This window comes from Macrosteles quadrilineatus, unplaced genomic scaffold (assembly GCF_028750875.1).
Source record: "Macrosteles quadrilineatus isolate MER2022 unplaced genomic scaffold, UCM_ALF_1.0 Scaffold_8__2_contigs__length_117827958, whole genome shotgun sequence".
Lineage (NCBI taxonomy): Eukaryota > Metazoa > Arthropoda > Insecta > Hemiptera > Cicadellidae > Macrosteles > Macrosteles quadrilineatus.
This window is the reverse complement of record NW_026542601.1, coordinates 106,525,222-106,542,825: the sequence shown is the minus strand read 5'-3', so window position 1 is coordinate 106,542,825 and position 17,604 is coordinate 106,525,222. Positions and strand designations below refer to the sequence as shown.

Here is a 17,604-nt window from a genome sequence, read left to right as displayed (position 1 = left end):
CTAAACTATTTATACTATTACAGGAAAATACAATAAACTGATTTCTAGCAGAAATTATCTCGTTTAAAGTTGTCAAACTAACTGTTACTTCTTAAACAACACACTTTCTTCAGACTATCACTGATAACATTTACTTTTACACAATTGTTTTCAATGAGAAATAAATCTTTATGTTTCAATCCAATACCCCCATCATAAAGGCACTAAACCAAAACTTCAGAGTCAACTGAGCTATTCATCCTGGCATAAAGTAAATATGTGAATAGGACATGAAAATCATACCCAAGGTTACAGGTATTCATTTTACACAAAGATTACTGGTATTCATTTTACACAAAGATTTAACTGATGGATGAGCCTAGTGTGAGAACCGAGGAACTTTGGCTCTGAACACAGTAATATTACTTGTCTGTGGCTATGGGACAGAAGGTCTGACACACAGACAGACAGACAGACACAACTGTCCTAGCTTACACAGAGGTAACACCACACACACAACATGGCTCACACTATAAGTCTGCTAAACAGTGAAACTGTACGGAGTGCCTACATGGGAATATGTTTTATGATACTTTTCTCTGGATTTTACACGATTTCTAATTTAGAGGTATGTATCAATATTTTTTATTTTGAGAAAATGTTTAGGTTGTGTTTCAAGTGAAAATTGTTTGTTTGTAAAGTTATTTATGTCTTGTCAATGGTAAATAAGATACAATTTAATTTTTTTGATAGAAGATAAATTTGGAAAAGAATCAGGTATGAAAAACATGTGGTTTTTATTGGATTTGAAAATTGTAGTGAACATATTTTATAAGTTGTATTATTTAATGAAAGTTACATCAAGTACCGTAGTTTTCCAGCATTGTAAACATTAAAAAATTCGAAAATTTGTTTCATAATAATGGTAATGATTATAAATTTTATAATTAGTTGCAGGTATTGAAACAAATAATTTGTATACTATTATTAGATGAAATTTTTAATAGATACATATCTTATACTATTTATTGGACTGAATTTGTAGTAAAACAGGTTAAAAATGTAATAATAAAAATAATCCTACTAATATTATAAATGAGAAAGTTTGGATGTATGGATGTATGGATGTATGTTTGTGACAAGTGAACGCGAAAAATACTGGTCGGATTGGGCTGAAATTTGGCATGATGATAGCTCACATTCCCGATTAACATATAGGCATATTCTTATTTCAAAAATCCTTTCGGGCTCCGCCCCAGTGGCTCTGGAGTTTCTCATGTTACCCTTATGAGAAATGAAATTATTGAGTCTTAACAGCTGTTTCAATTAAACAAGTTGGTTCTGTTCTATGATGTTAAATCGCATTAAAGTTACAAGGATTACCAACAGGGTGCAGCACTATTATTTCTTTTACATTTATGACAACAGCTAATTTGCAACCAAAAGGTGAGTGAGCGTAGCGAACGAACTTCAACCTGGAGGCGAGTTAGCGTAGCGAACGAGCTAACCTGAAGGCAAGTGAGCGCAGCGAACGAGCTCCAACCTAAAGGTGAGTGAGCGTAACGAACGAGCTCCAACCTAAAGGTGAGTGAGCGTAGCGAACAAACTTCAACCAGGACGTGATTGAGCCATGCGAACGAGATAATCTTGAAAATTAAGAAGTTAAACGGGGCAAAGCCCGCGGGTTACAGCTAGTGTTTTATATTTTTGGATATAGATACAGTACTTCAAAATAACCTTTTCAGATGTTATTAAATGAAAAGTTACTCTAGTTTTTTTTATATTTTGTATTGTATGTTCTAAATTGAAAGATTTTGAACAGTTTGTTTGGAAATACTGTTGATACCAAAAGAATGGAATTACTGTAATAAAACTTGGACATGAATTCAAATAACTTATAATTCGTAACAAATGTAAACTTCAAAGAGCACTTTTATTGTATTGGATGAAATTAGGTACTGAAGTTAAGGGTGTACATTGAGGCGACTACTCCCACAATTTTTGCATTTGTGGCTTTTAAATAATGGGATAGGCATAATGATTTAAAAGCAGCAAATCGTTATAATTTCAAAACACCAAAAATCCAATTTGGTGTTTGTATACTGTGTATGAATTAAACTCAAATTTAATTTTTGCTTTGTTATCACTTGTCCACTTTAAATTAAAATCATTCAACTTTTTTTATAATAGTGGAAACTAATTTAACAAAAGGCGTCAAGAATACTACTGTTATATTTGATTAAAAAGTTTATACAAACGCTGGCATGTAACAGTGGTAAAACAATGTGTAAATACTTGTATGTAGTTTGTTGCTACTAAAGTTGAGATGTTTTGCAATTATACTATTTCAGTTATAGCAATTAAGAAAGTTGAAGCTTTCCCTAGGTTTTAAAAATTAAGGAGGATCTTCAAGGGAATCATGAACTAAGACAACAAAAACATAAACATAAACATAGGTTAAAGATTTAAAAGAATGAAAAGGATACTGTAATGTGTATATTTCTGTACCACATGACCTACTCTGTCTAGGATGTATTACTGTATTTTCCTAAAAGTTCATTGACACTGATGTGCAAAGATGAAATCAAGGGTTATCGTCAATTGATTAAGTTCCTTTGCAATAATTGTGTAGAAACAATTAACTTTGTTATGCTTGGTTTCGTTCACTATGTGGGCCAACTGCAATACCGTTTTTCAAAATATAATTTGAATAATCTTTTTCCTGTTACGTTATTGAGAAATCCCCTTAAGAATTATTATATTTCTTAAAACATAGAATAACATAGTTTAAAACATAGAAGTTAGTTGTTTTATTTTAACATGCCAGTTGATTAATAGGAACATCTTTGTCATTGAATTAGCATTAGTCATTTCTTCTGTCAGTTTTTTATTATTTATCTATTTAACTCATGTAAATGAACCAAGAGTGTAGAATATTTGAGTGATATTGCACCTGTTAAATTGATTAAAATCAATAACTTTACATAAGTTTATTAATAGTTAATACATTATGACTTGGTAAAAGTATAGCTAAAATACAGCAAATGAAAAGTATCATTAAGTAAAATAGCTACTGTATTTTGAAAAATGGAATAGAAAAATACAACTTCACCTTTAGGGGGCTGGTGGCAGAAACTAAGGTTTCCGCATGCATTAAACAAACATCTGAAAATATGTTGTGTCCTTTTAAAATTTTATCTTAACTTAGATTACCCAAAAATATTCAATAAATTCCAGTTTAATTGAGTGTGGACTTATAGAACTTAGTCTATACCTTTCACCAATCTTATTCAAATTTTTTTGCACTGAGCTTTTTTTCTCGAGTGTTTTATTAAAATGCTGCCTAAGTTAAAAACCAAAAATTTCAGCAACCCAAACGTCAAATTTATTTCTACGTAAATATACATGTGTTTACTGATCAAACATCTAACCAAAACAACATTTTTTTCCACTAGTACAGCAATTTGTATTGGCTATAGGTACTCGAAATTAATTAATTGCAATTCAAATGATGCTCTGGTTTTCCTTTCATGTTGACATCTAAACATGTTTCCGTTCAATGTTTTATGAGTTCAATGGCTGAAAAAGTTTGTTGTAAGAACCACTTTAAAATTCTAAATATAAAATATGTCAAGTATACACTCGCAGTTTGAACAAATTGATGTCAGATGTATTAACAATGTAAACAAAGCATGGCATTTAACAAGTGTTATCTAGTTTTCTAGCAGAACTAAATCTAATGTTTCAGTGTAGATACATTTGCATTTGGTAGACTATAACATGGCAACTGTAATTTCACTGTTAAAAAAGCAAGTTTAATATTGTTTTATTCAACAGCCTTAAATAACTCTAACTCCTAATAAAGGAGACTTTATTTTATAATTCATTCTATGAAAACAAAAATTTCATACTCTGCATTAAAGTTTATCTGATACCTAACCAGTTAGGTAGGACCTAACTTTTTTTAATTCCTTCATAAATGAATAAGCTAAAACCTCAATTTAAACTAAATTGTCCAAGATCAAGTACAAATTTAAGGCACATTAAAATCATAGATAAAATATTGTAGGCTAAGGGCAAATTTATTACCTTTGTTTATTTACACCAGCAGCTAAAGAACAGTTTATATTGTATAATAATGTTTCCAAACAGTTTTTGGCTGCATTTTCTTAAAATTTTTAATTTATTGGCTTAGAAGTATTTAATCATTTACATTGAATGACAAATAAAGATAACTAGTGTACATGTTGCTCGAATTCGAGCAATTGCAAAGTATTGCAGGAGTTATTTCAAAACGAATTGCACAGGTCATATTTACAATGAGTTTTTAAGAGTCAACTCAAAGATTATCGGCAATGAATACACAATGTGTATTCATTGTTATCGGTGTGTAACTCATGGAGAAATTCACGATGTATATAACGGTAATAAACATTTCCTGTAAATATTTGATCATATTTCGTAACCTGGTATTGCTTTTTAATGTTTTCTACAAACATTTCCTGACTTATAGCCAAATAAGGTTGTCCATGTTTATCTTTTTTATTGATAAACCTAAAGCATTCCGGTCGGTTTTCTCCTTCTCAAAATGCCTCGCTGTACAGGCAATACAGGTCATTGATAGAGGGCCAATTGAGAACGAAAATTCGTTTTGGGGTAGTGTTAGTGAGCATTGGTAACCTAATAGGTAGTTGAGATTGTCCAGGGTCAGGTGCTGACTGTGATGAGTTACTACGCCTCCTGTCCATGTTTCGTTGTTGTCGCGTCGGAGGAATTTAAAAGAAAGAAACAAATAAACAAATTATAGCTACACAAAACCACGATAAATGCACAAATTTAAGATACAGCCATACTAACACGATCCGTCTTGGGGGATATGTTTACACAAACTCAAATAGTAAATAAATGTACTGCAATAATATTATACAGCTGATCAGAATGTAAACAATTATGTTCTGCATAAGGATAACATGGGAACTTTCGAAGCCACTGGGGCAGAGCCAAGGAACTTTTTCAAAAATGTAAGGCCAGTTTGCAAATCTACGCGACACGCTCTTTTCAATGAGACGTCAATGGATAAAATCGGTTAAGAAATGGCGGAGGAGTTCAACCGACAAAGATTCATGTCGCGTATTAATTATATAGATATTCAATCTAACAAAATACAAATAAATATTAAATCTGAAATTTTAACTATAATAATTTTAAATTTTCTTTGAAAACATGTCTAATCAATTTGGAGTAAGCGAAATGTTCATTTTTCATTCCACTTTACATTTTCAGTAGTTTATGTACGATTTCGTACTGGCATTGTTTCCTCAATTAGACTACTAAGTTTACCTGATAATTATGCAGTAACATGAGCAAATCTACTGTCAAAAGACCTCTGTCAAGGGCAAGTAATAGAACTGGTTGAAATTACCTAAGTCCATGGAACTATTGTTGTATACTTGAGGAACTATTTCCATACGCACCGCAAAATTTCGTCTATATCGCTTATTTGACGTAGGGTCGTTCTTGCCATTCGTAATATGCTTGTTATTCCGATTAATTCGAGTCCAGTACCCACATGACATATTTTGGTAAAAAAGGTTTTTTAGTCGTTTTTCGGGGTTATGGTAGTTTTCCGCAGGAAAAGAACATCTTTGGAATCAGCATTGAATTTTGAGTAGAATGAAAAAAAAATCCAAAAATCTCGTGCAAACCCTAAATCAACAATCAGTTTTCCTTTTACTAATCAATCTAGATTAACTTCAGTAAAATTAAAATAAAAAAAAAAACGTGTTGCTGAAACCCACTCAAAAAGTACAAAATGCCATTCTCAACTATTTTTTATTTTCCACAATGACCAACAAACATCATGAACAGAGTCTCATAGTTACCTCTGGTGTGCTAAGTGGCAAATAATAGCTTAGCAGCTCAGTGGTTAGTTCCTGACATTATAAATGTCACCGGTTTGATCCTTAGAAAAGCCAATAGCTTTTTAATGGCTTAAAACTGGACCCAGTTGTCCTTGATCATTGGGTAAATAAATAGTTCTGGCTAAAAATCAGCTGGATCAGTAAAATAGACGGATCATCTCACTCCATTTTATATTCACTTTGTACTCACATAGAGAGTTAAAAATCTGCAATATGTACCGTGTCAAAATAATAAAATAACAAGGGGACCCATGAGCAAATTGCACATTACAGAATGCAAGGTAAATTCCAAGGTAAAAATAATAATACCCTTTTACTTTTCAAAGATCTAGATCTAAATTCCCTGGACAGTAATCCCACTCACCCCCCCCCCCCAAGAACGGCACTGTTTAGGTTAATAGCATGTTTACATAGTTAGTAAGAAAATATGTTACAATAGACGCATTTACCTCTACTAATAAACCTTGGATAAAGCATTTTCACGACTCTGAAGATAAGTCACTATTAAAGATTACAAATGACCTCACTTGTTCACTTTAGATGTCATTGTTACAACTTTTATAACGAACTATGAATGTTCTTAATGAGACCATTATATTGCTGTTATGTTTGCTGTATTAGTGTATTGAAACAGATTTTTTATCAGAGTGTCATTAAAATAATGAAATAATTTTTTATAATTTTACATTGACTAAATATAGCAGCATGTATAAAATACAAATAATCACATGTACATGTAATTGTGAGAGTACCCGCTGGCTGTGAAACGGTTAAAAGTCCAGTTTACTATTGTAATTTCATCGTATCACACATATACTTCAAATAGGAAATTTTATAATCATATACACTTCTGGTTAAACAAATAGGTAGAACAAATGTCTGTCGGTTACTGACAGTTGGTCTATTTATATGAGGGTTAAAACAATCAGGAATATGGTAAAAAAATATTTTAAAGGGGAGATATGAGAAATGTATTGGTGAAAAGAGTGTGATGTATAAATGAAGATTTGTTTTGTAAGTTTGCATATTGATTATGCAACAGCCTCCAGTATTTCTTTTGTTGGTATACAAAATATAAGCGACTTAGTATACACAACTTAGTATGTAATTTAAAGGCTTATATCAGAAATCTAAATTCTTATATACCTTGAGGTCACCTTTCACCCCCTCCCCCTCCTGAAGTTTCTAATACCCCCTAATTTATTTTTATGGGGAAAATCTCAAAAGTGTAGGCCTATTAATTTGGTATGTTTAATCTGAGACTTGAAATTTACCAAGATTGTAGTAAGTAATCCAATAAGCCACCACCCTACAATGGGGGCTGGGGGCAGAGCCCCCAGCGAGCCAAAGGCGAGTGTTATATCTATGCTATTTTGTTGACACAAGGTTATCTTACCATTTGACTTAGTGATTCATGTTCTGCTCGAAATAAAAAATACCCCCGCCGCAGCAAACCTGCCGACTAAGCGAATTTCCATTTGTCTTAATTGATTTTCAATTAAATATATTAATAACATTAGGTTTAACGAGTACCTAGGTTTGCTGCTACAAGGAAACTAATAAAGTGTGTTTTTGTAAAATATTGATAGCTTAGTACAAAATAAATAAATTTGATCAAAATACAAAATATATCCATAAACAAGCAAACTACAACATTTGACAATATTCTCCATAAGAATAACATGGGAATTTTAAATTTACAATTTTTTTAATTTTCTCCGTTACTATTAACCGAACAAAAATACTTTTATATACTAAATTAATTGTTTTTTTAAGCTCTTTAAAAAGGTCTAAAGAGAAATTGGGAAATTTTGTGTTTTGAGGGTCAAAAGTGAGAAAAACCAATTTTTACCCCATAAAACCCCCCGTAAAGCCCCGTTCCCATGGTCCAATCATGCTGGTTCGCGAACTCATTCAAGTTTATTCCGCTTTACACCTTTAAACCAAATTTCATCAAAATCGGACAAAAATTACTCAAGTTATCGCGTTCACGGACGTATATATATATATATATATATATATAAGTCTATATATATATATATATATATACATATATAAAAATTTGAACGAATGGTGTTTTTGGACTCTGGGGACATCAAAATGAAAAAGTAAATCGGTCCCGGGCTTAAGTCTTACCATGAGACCTACGGTAATAGCTACTTTCCTATAGGGAAATTCGCTAATACTTTCCTATAGGGAAATTCGCTAAAAATATTGCACAGTGTGTTTAAGTAATGGAACAGATGTTTTTCAACCAATTTGGCTTGGTTGACATTGTTAAATAATCAGTTGGGTATAGCTGACAATGTGCTGAACAAAATGATCAAAGTTTATGGTTTTATGGTATCAGATGTTTTACAGCTCTCTAATCATATAAACTGTGCCATATGTTATCTTGGTTAAACCCAATTCTTAGTGAATTGTAGCATATGGACCATTATAAATATTTGTCATCCTTTGTATTACCAAATTACCTAACTAAAAGATATTTGGATGATGTCCGATATACCGGGTGTTCAAAAAGACTGGTTACGCCTTAGTATTTATTTAATTAATTAACGTGTTTTTTAACAATTAAATCGACCATTAGTGATATTTCGTTCCCTCTACACTCCAGCTGTGAAGTTATCTAAGTTAAAACTCTATCATAACCAACATGGTTGAGTATTCACTTCTGTCTCTTAATCTCCGCTATGTTAAAGTTAACAAACTTTGAGAGGCTGCTATTTCCAAACGAATTGTCCTTTTCCAGTCGGGTTTGAGGCAATGTGTTTCTCTATTAAAGACCTTTAAATAAGGTAGGCCTATATAATACGACCTATGCTTACATTTAAGATTTTTGAGACTTCCTCCACAGGACGTCCGCCAAGAGCGAAATAATACGGTTTGAATGACCAAAAAAGTCAGTAACTACTTTAGTTCTTAGTTTTAGTTCTTGAGTAATTAATAAGAAAACTCTTAAGACGTTGTCAGACTTTTTGAACACCCAGTATGTTAGAGTGCATGTTGATGTTCTATTATATTTTCTGTTATTTCACCAACTATGTACTATAACAACTAAAAAAACAATTTTTTATATTTATATGTTTGTGTTTTAACCCAGTGGCATTTTTTTTGTTACCTAGATTGAGTTTTTTATAAGGGAACGGTCCAACCCTAGCTGTAAAATGTTGCTCTTTCTTTTGCATTATTGCTGAGAGAGTAAAACTCGTATAGTAATTTATAAAATTTACTCTGTCATAAGAGAATAATAGTAGACATCAGCACACTCAAACATAACTGCACGTGAAACAAACACCAAAACAAGATTAAGATTTTACATTAGGGACGAGAAGTCTGCTTGCAATATCCAATATCAATCATTTTTTTTTACTTAGGCTACTGAAGAATTAAAACTCAGTATTGTTGTTTGATTTACATGAATTCCATTCAGACAACTTAATGTAAAGAGTCCATTCCATACTGTCAAAGAAAAAACCGCAAAATAATTAGAACATTGCAGTGTAACTGCTAGGATTTTCATGCTAGAAATTTTTAAGTTAGAAAGATGGATCTTCCGGTCCAAACAGTACTTTTATCCTCCGAAAATATCTTTCTTTCTCATTGAAAGCAAAATGTCTTTGTTTGGGAGTGTGAGTGCCATTGATATATTCGAATTATGATGATTTAATGGTTATGTTTTTTTATGTTTCTTGTGCTAGGAGTGGCTCTTTTAGACATTCCATCCCCATGTTTAATTTGTAGCCAGGTTTATTAACAAAATCGTCGTAGTTGATGTGAGCCACCGACAGATTGCGCTGATGTAAATTACTAAATTCAGTCGAATACACTAAACTTTTTTATCAAATCAAACTTAGGGAATGACTTATGGTGAGCTATAGCAACTGTTTATGACCCATCAACCTCGTTAGCAATAAAAAATAAGGTATGAAATAGAATTTTAGACAATAGCGCATTCTGTGACTGGCTCACACAACTACGTTCTTTTAAAAAAAAGTGGCCACAGCTGGTCCATAGATGGGATGTCTAGTTTATATTAAGGTAAGTTTGCTATCCTAAAAAAACACTTCTTAAAATCTATATTCTTATTGATCTGTTTTATCTACCTATTTTACTTACCAATTTTATTATTTTCAGAAACTATTTCTTCAGTCAACTCAGCTAGAGGACCCCAGCTTCACGGGAGATGGATACATCAGTTTGGCCGTTCTGTACTCTACATTCGCAGTGTTTATGTGGATGGTTCCATCCATCATCAGTGTCATCGGACCCAAGATGACACTTATCATCGGCTCTGTAGGCTACAGGTAGAGAAAGAAACATAACTTATTCAACTTCCTTCCCTTCGAGTTCTAACGAAAAAATGATTACCAAACCACCATACGTCTTTACAACGAATAACTAAAAAAATTAATATAACCATTAACTTTTGGATTCTGAAGTAGAAATCCCATGTATCTATGTATAAACTAGTTGTTGCCAATTTTTTACATATAAAGAACATAGTTGTTTGAGCCAGTCACAGGCTGCACTAGTATCTAAAATTATATTTTCCTACAGTAACCTAACAAAAGTGGGCTCCTTGCACAGATTATAGTACAGAAAGCCTTATTACTTTGCCACACGGTTTTTACAACAAAAACAAATCTTTGTTAGTTTACATCAACAAAATCGAAAAAAAAGATAGTAAACATTACTTTTACATAGTAAACATTCTTTTTCTGTAGTAAACAATGTAATGATGAATTTTCGCCGGCAATAAACATCTAACGAAAACAGGTAATTTCACAGTAGTCTAGCGAAAAATAATGTTCTACAGGACCCTTTGACAATAACATATGCTGTAACCTCAAAGGTCAATATTGTGAATTTCAATCATCCAATTGAACAATCTGTTGGAGGGTGACATGCACTCCAAGGAGGATAATAGATGGACCTTGGGCATCATAAGATGTACCAGGGCTTTGTAAAATATTTTAGCATGAAAGATAATGCATACCAAACCTAAACAAGTCTAAACATATTTAAAAAAAGTTTTTACTGTAAGCTATGAACAAAAAATATAATGTATGAGCATTTTATGAATTAATAGATAAACATTTCATGTATGAAATGAACAATCAAACAGTTTCTGACATAATAAATTTCCTTACAGCTCAAATCACTGTTCAGTATTCAGAAAACAATTAAAAGACCACATTTACCAAAATACTTTTATTTTCAATGTTCTACTAACAATATGCATCCGCAACAGTATATCATCCTGTACGATTTTAAAATTCAACCTTTGTTGCACCCAGTTGATTTTTGACAGTCTGTTTATAGGGTCGTTCTTCTTGGAGAATGCTTGGTTGCTGTACGCAGCTTCCCTGTGTTGTGGTATGGGAGCCTCCATGATATGGACTTCGCAGGGTAACTACATGATACTGACATCATCCCCTCTCACTCTCACTCGCAACTTGGCCATCTTCAACGTCATTTGGCAGTCATCGTAAGTAATCAGGCATCCACAGCTGGTCGTTAACTCATTTGATTTCCCTATGTTTACATAATAATGAATAGACTACACAATCTTTAATTTATTTAAGTAAATTCGTTCCTGAGTTTTTTGGTGTCTTGGTGTTGAATTTTTAGGTATTTAACGAAGATTTAGCTTAATCCAAAAAAGTATTACTTTGAAAATTTATAACAGACAATATAATGTTTCAGGATGTTTTACGGAAACATATTTGCATTTCTGACATTTGAAGGGAAGGATCATTTAGACAAGGAGACTAGAACGACTGTTTTGCTCGCACTCTTGGCTATTTCCATAGCTGGAACTGTGGCTTTTATGTTGTTACCTTCACCAGTTGATACCCAAGGAAAAAAGATTAAAGAAGACCACGGAAGTCCTCTTCAAGCACTGATGAAGACTTGGGAAATCGCTTCCACCAGATACATGTTGATAATGTTTATATCTTTCGTCTACATGGGTTAGTATAAGGCCAAATAGATGATAACGTAGATAATCTACTTTAGAATCCATTTATAAATGAGTTATTTTACTAGTGTTTTGCAATTGGCTGAGGATTACATAGATGGTTTGGTGTTGGGACTTGGCGAGCCAAACTCATAACAGGTTGAAAAACTGCCAACATCGGTCTCTAAAGCAAGCCCATAGACTTGGGTCCCTGAGTTTAAACCAGGCCTGGGGACTTGGAACAAGTTCCCAGCAAGCCCATTGTGCTGTTGGGGATTTAAGACAGCGACCCACACTTAGGTGCATATCTTAATTTAAAAATAACTGGGGTGTGTGATGATCAGAGTAATTCTTTTACTGATCAAGACCAGCTGTTACTTAGCCAGGACCCTGTAAAAGCTACTACCCTTTCTCATGTTCTAACCGGCAAACTTTTCACTACCCAGACGAGCACTATAACCACGCAGCTGCCTAGTTATGTAATTAACATTCACCTACAATATCAAACCATAAAACTGATCACTAGTATTTTAAAATCCAAGGCACTAAGCAGACTGTACGTTGGTTTGGAATAAAGTTGTTCGTATTTTGTTTCCATTAGGGCTTCAAATCTGCTTCATGTCTGGGGTGTATGGAGCTTGTGTTGGATTTACCAAACAGCTGGAGAATTCTGAGCAGCTGGTTCCTTTGGTCGGTCTGATCATCGGGGCTGGCGAGATCTTATGTGAGTTGTGTGCTTTCAAACAAGAAATCAGCTTATTCAGTAATGTTTTGTTAAGCATCTCGGCCAAATCTCTTTACCTACAACCATGAATGGATCATAAACTAAAATAAATTATGTCACTGGCCCTAAAGGTAAACATGATTCATTATTATTTCAAACTAGCTGGCCCGACAGACGTCGTCCTGTCCTATTGTGGTTTTATGTCACATGCTCGTTCATTTTCAAGATGAGCTCGTTCGCATGGCTCAATCACGTCCTGGTTGAAGTTCGTTCGCTACGCTCACTCACCTTTAGGTTGGAGCTCGTTCGCTGCGCTCACTTGCCTTCAGGTTAGCTTGTTCACTACGCTAACTCGCCTCCAGGTTGAAGTTCGTTCGCTACGCTCACTCACCTTTTGGTTGCAAATTAACTGTTCTCATAAATTAAAAATAAATATAGTGCTGCACCCTGTTGGTAAACCTATTAACTTTGTAATGCTATTGAACATCACAGAATCAAATTGTTTAGTTGCATCAGCTGTTAAGATTCTTTAATTCCATTTAAATATGAGTTCTCATAAGGTTAACATGGGAAACTCCAGAACCACTGGGGCGGAGCCCTATTGACGGATCTGCACCAAACTTCACACAAACCATCCTTAAATAATGCTTAATAATGCCTGAAAGTTTCATTACAATCTGTCGAGCGGTTTTGGAGTCCATAAAGGACAAACATACAAATATACAAACATACAAATATACAAACATACAAACATACATTGGATTTTATATATATAGATGTAACTGTAAAACCAGCTGTTACAGCTTTAAGTATATAGGCATTCGGGCCAGTGACATAATTTTTCAATGAATTTGACATAATTTGTCAATGAATACCTAACCTCTAAGGCTGAAAGGGTTGATGATTTGATGATATGATAAAACACTTCTTGGAAATATTTGGTGTCTTCTGATATGTTAAGTCACTTGAGGGGTATTAAAGTTCCAATGTGGGGTCTAAAAATCATTGTATTCCTTGAGCCTCCAATGTGAGTTCTGATAGGGACATGACGTGAAACTTTGACTATTAATACAACAGTATCCAATAGTCAATGCTATAAGTTAAAATTACCATATTATAAAGTGATTTATATTTTTCAGCGGAATGTGTTCTGATCGGCCTCGGTAAGAGGATTGCTCTGTGGAAGTATGGCCAGACCATTGTCATGCTGTCAGCTCTTGCCATAGAGTACGCTGCTTTCGTCTTAATCCTGCTCAATTTCCCTGACAACTCAGTGTTTGGAGTAACTAATGATCATGCCATTATTGAAAGCAGGTAGGTTGAGCTATGCCATTATTGAAAGCAGGTAGGTTGAGCTGGTTGTTTCTTGAATGTTAAGATTTTTTTTATTTCTTGAGAAACTTGCCAAAAAATGAGACAAAGCTCACATTAATCCTCCTTTAAGGGTTCTACCCGGTCAATTCAAGATGGCGGCTAAAAATGCTGCTACGGTATAGCAACACGCTAAATCTAATTTGTTTCCAATTATTGTGTGCTTTTGTACTCATATCGGAGCTTGCAATGCAAGGAGATAAATTAATTTTTAACTATTATTTAGAAGCTAAAATCACACGTGAAAAAAAGACTAATTTACAGATTATCAAAATGATTTTGTAAATACTTAAAGAATCAGTTACGAAGTTCCAGTTCATCAAGGGGATAGTTTGGCTTTGTAAATATTTTACAGTTTATTTAAACTCGATTAACACATTAATAATGCCACGAGGTTCTTTTTTGTAGGACCATGTTTTTGTGGTAACAGCCGGCTAGTGGAACCCTCTGTAATTGATGTATTTTAAATCAAAAGTATAGAAGCAAAGGTACAGATGTTTTAAACGATAGAAGAGGAAGAGAATAATACTCTAAAACAATTAATTCCTCACCCAGAATCATTTATTATTATTATACAGTCTCACTCAAATCAACAAACTATTACATAATTTTTCAGATCAAATAAGAGGTGACTTCTTGATCCCAGGGCCATCACTAGAGTTGGCGGCGCCCGGAGCAAACGTTGTCGTGGCGCCCCCTCCCCCCCAGCAGTAATAGTCGCATTCTCCTCAGCCACGGCAGCCGGGGTTGCCCCCCCCCCCCCCTTCGGACGGCCCAGCTTGGTCCATCTTCATTAATATTAGAGTCTACATCACAGTCAACTTTTAATTAATCATGTAGTAACATTTTCATTTAAAATGCTTCAAGATAAGTACGAGGACAGATCGTGCAGCTGCTTTTAATCCTTTTCCATTACAGCACATAAGTGTCGGCATATTCTTTCCTTTATTTAAAAACACAAGCACATTGTTTCAGCGGCATAATTGGAATGTAACAAGTTAGTTCTGTTGCTGAAAGAAGGTTTATAGGACTACAACAACGCAAACAACATTGCCCTCCAACCAAACATTTTACTATGTTATTTTATATTTATATCCTCAGCTGGTGGATCGCCGTCATAGCAGCTCTGTTAATCGGACTCACCGACGGTATCTACATGTCTATGATTCCTGCCATGGTTGGAGCGATCTTCCCGAACGACAGTGTTTACGGATGTGCCGTGTTCACTTTCGTCTTTGTAAGCTATTTATTTATATATACCAACTTCTCTTTACGTAGTTTTAGTGTTACAGTACTTTTAGCCTGCACTTCCTATAAATTATGTCCAAAACATATGAGTACACTTATTTACACAAAGACTAACTGAACGCAAACAAAGTCAAACTCTAGGAATCAAACTATTACTTACCATGACCACATTCCTATGTTTGTTGCAGAAACGTTGTAAACTCTTGTTATCAGTATTACGATTAACTTTTGTGTTATATTAACACTTAAATATATACCTACAGAATAAAATATCCACCTAAAAATATCACTGAGCCAAAAGAAGCTGCGTTTGAATTTGCTTGTGTCTACACCAGAATCTAGGATCACTTCTGTTGTTGGTTGAACTGACGTCTCTACACTGTTGCCATCAGCTGATTATATGTACATGTAAAGTTATATGACATTTAAAAAAAACTAGTTGCTGTACCCGTGCTTCGCATCGGGAAAAAATCAGTTTCATAATCATTGAAATAGATTTAGAATAAATAATCTATCATAAAGTTTAAGATTAAATAAACCTACCACATAGTTGTGTAAAATATATATATTTTTTTTGGATCAGCTGTCTGAAATTGTGAAATAGGCATTTGACAGTTCTAGTTGTTTACATTTAAATATCAAAGCAAACATTGTGAATTTTCTCATGCTTCCATGGAGACCATTTATTACTATTTAATTTCTGACAACAGCTGGAGTTTCATAACAATTTTTGCTTCCCATGTTAATCTTGTGGAGAAATACGAACCTTTAAAGGGCCCTAGGGCCATTTCCCTAAAAAGAAAGTTTCCTGCACAACTTCAAGTTAAACACTTTCCAATGACACCAAAAACATGTCAATCGGTTCAGTAGTTTCGGAGGAGTAATTGTCACAAAAAACCTGCTTGCGTAGTTGCGTATTAAATAAGTATAGATTCAAAGCGTCTACAGCACTCCTAGAATTTGGTGTAGACCCTAGCAGATTCAACCGCAAAATCTTTATTGTCGCAGTGAAACTTCTGAGTTAAGTCTTAACATTAATAAGTTTAGATTACCTCTTGTGTCAATTAATTGATCGTGTTGTGTTAATAAGAGAAGGACAGCTGTTTCTTGCTGCTAAGAGCACATCTCAGGTTAAATGTCAAACACTATTCTCATTGATGTATGAGAAGCATCGTCTTTATTCTGAGATGTTACTCAGCGAACCATTGATCAGTTTGTTGTATTAATGACAATTTATTTTTTCATGTGCTGATATTTCTCTACGTGTTTATTTTATTGACTAAGCTCTCATCTAAACCTTTCAAACAACGGTGATCTAATTCTGTCAAAACACATTCTGACCTCCAATATTAATTTAATAGAGCTGAGCTGATGATTTGGTGACTAATAAGGGAAACTATACATAACAACACATTCTGTTTATTTACAGAGTTTGTTCTCTGCCGTTGGATTCTTCAGCAGCAATTACGTCAGCCTCTACTGGCAACTTCTTGTACTAACGGTGACTGGCACGATGGGTGCGGCGAGTTACATCTACGTTAGTTTGGACATCCACAAGGGAAAACAGCAGACAAAGATGTAGAAAGTAGAACGACTTAATGACAAATAAGTTCCTTCAGTAAGTTTATAAGGTTTTTTACTGCATTTTTGTTTAATATGAATTGGATGCTCTCAGAAAATGTGTCCATATTATGCAATCGTTATGTTGACTTTTGCAGTATCGTTAACAAGTGAAATCAGCTGATCAAATTGATGTGTTTCTTGTTAATGTTAGTATATTTGTGATTGCAATTGTTTAGAAAACAGACTCGTTGAACTGTTAACAGTTTCTGACTTAACTGAGACTTGTATCAGGTGTTTTGACTATGATTGTATAGCTAGTAACAGGTGATTTGTTCATTTTGTTTGATTTTTTAAATTAGTTCGGCATTTCTTCCAAAGTTCATAAGAGACGAATTGATTGTAAGAAGTGCAATTGTGAATCGCATTTTCCAACCTACAATGATAGATTGATATCACATTTTAAAGATAAGTTGACCGATTGTAAAGAAACTGTGGACAAAAACATTTAGAGAGTGTTTTATATTTTAATAATTAATTATTATATTAGTGTTAGTAAATTAATATTTGATTATTTTTATAAGTGAAATTAAACTGTGTTATCTATTATTTTTCTGATATCTATTTATTTGATCAACCGACATTTACAAAGGTGGGATATATTTTCAATATTTTACAGGGGTTAATAAAAAATGTTTACAACTTTACCATCCCCCCCTCTTTCTATGTAACATAAAAGTTGTCTAAAACACCACATGAAAGATTGGCTGAAAAGTTCTAATCAGTAGCAGTTTTATCAGCTGATTGAATTGTATATGTTGCTTTGTAAACAATAACAA

At 33.7% G+C, this 17,604-nt stretch overlaps 1 protein-coding gene across 1 annotated transcript; it reads left to right on the top strand.

Annotated features, from left to right (window-relative positions):
* Nucleotides 1-455: 455 nt before the first annotated feature.
* On the top strand, nucleotides 456-17,348 carry LOC129000918 (UNC93-like protein MFSD11). The gene is made up of 8 exons (XM_054428002.1): nucleotides 456-607; nucleotides 10,038-10,207; nucleotides 11,215-11,391; nucleotides 11,610-11,875; nucleotides 12,464-12,586; nucleotides 13,726-13,900; nucleotides 15,059-15,194; nucleotides 16,635-17,348. Exons 1-8 carry the CDS (start codon nucleotides 500-502, stop codon nucleotides 16,785-16,787), a joined length of 1,308 nt encoding a protein of 435 aa, XP_054283977.1. The 5' UTR covers nucleotides 456-499; the 3' UTR covers nucleotides 16,788-17,348.
* The last annotated feature ends 256 nt before the right edge of the window (nucleotides 17,349-17,604 follow it).